General features: G+C 46.0%; 1 protein-coding gene across 1 annotated transcript; it reads right to left on the reverse strand.

Moving 5' to 3' along the window:
- Positions 1-384: 384 nt before the first annotated feature.
- Positions 385-883, reverse strand: LOC115072398 (ATP-binding cassette sub-family A member 9-like; the record flags this gene model as incomplete). The annotated part of the gene is made up of 2 exons (XM_029569477.1): positions 385-546; positions 759-883. Coding segments are annotated over 2 exons (270 nt in total), but the record flags the coding sequence as incomplete, so codon positions are not given.
- Positions 884-1244: the final 361 nt, after the last annotated feature.

A 1244-nucleotide genomic window follows, 5' to 3' on the forward strand; every position in this document is an offset into this window, starting at 1 on the left:
GGGGTTACGAGAATGTGTTGCCACATTAGACTGTTATATGGGTACTGGAGATCTGAACTCACGCTTGCATTGCAAACACTTAACCCTGATGCCATCTCCTCAGCCCCGAAATCATCTCATTGTAGTTTACAAAGACAATATTGACTTTGAAACAACTCTGTGAGGATTAAACAAGATGATACAAGCCATGGACAGTAGGACCACAATGTAGGACCACACAGTAGGACCACAATGCATGCTACATTTGCTTTTATGCATCAGCTTTCTCTTCTCTAGTTTACCTTCCCGTAGTATCCAACAAGTAAGTAGCGTCTTTCAAGTTTCCTTCTCAAATGACTAAAATCAGTTTGAGGGACATGGAAAAGGCAACATTAGGAACCAGATCAAAGCAAGAACCAATTTTACCTTTCCTGCCGGGCAGCCTGGGGGAAGAGCCTCAGGATCTCTGTGTGGAGGGGCTCCACCTGAGTGGGGGTCTTCACCTTCATCTCCAGCAGGTAGTCTTTGCCAAATTTGCTTTTGAGGTGCTGGATGGAACCAATACACCTGGAGGTTGGAGTAGGATGTGATTGTAACAGGAATTGGGGGGAGACACAGGACACTGTTTGAGACCCTCGGTTTGCTGCCAGGGCTGCCTCAGAATCCCTGTTAACTCAGGTGTAGCAATTCGGACCGTCACCTTACCTTTTCTTGTCCATAGGCAAAACCATCTAGTGTTATACCAAGCAGGCAAGTGTAGTCTCAGGAAGTGCACCCACCTCAGTCTTCCGGACACCATAATGGCCACGCGGTCACACACGGCTTCTGCCTCTGCCATGTAATGGGTGGTGAGCAGGGCGCCCCTCTCTGTGTTCTTTATGGTGGCCCTGATTGCCTGCCTGAATCATCAAGACAACATTTGTAGTTAATGAAATCATTTAAGAAATCAGAAAAGAATAGAGAAAAGAAGCATGCATTAATGAAGTGTATGCAGAATAAAATATTACAAGCTGGAATTAAAAGAGAAATGTTGGGGCTGGAGAGATGGTTCAGTGGTTAAGAGCACTGACTGCTCTTTCAGAGGACCTGAGTTTGATACCCAGCACTGACATGGAGGATAATAACCATTCATTACTCCAGTTCTAGAGGATCTGATGCCATCTTCTGACCTCTTCAGGCATTGCATGACACAGGTGCACTCACATACATGCAGGCAATACACGCAACCTCTTCAGGCATTGCATGACACAGGTGCACTCACATAC

Source organism: Nannospalax galili, unplaced genomic scaffold, assembly GCF_000622305.1.
Source record: "Nannospalax galili isolate Female #2095 unplaced genomic scaffold, S.galili_v1.0 scaffold9942, whole genome shotgun sequence".
Taxonomy (NCBI): domain Eukaryota; kingdom Metazoa; phylum Chordata; class Mammalia; order Rodentia; family Spalacidae; genus Nannospalax; species Nannospalax galili.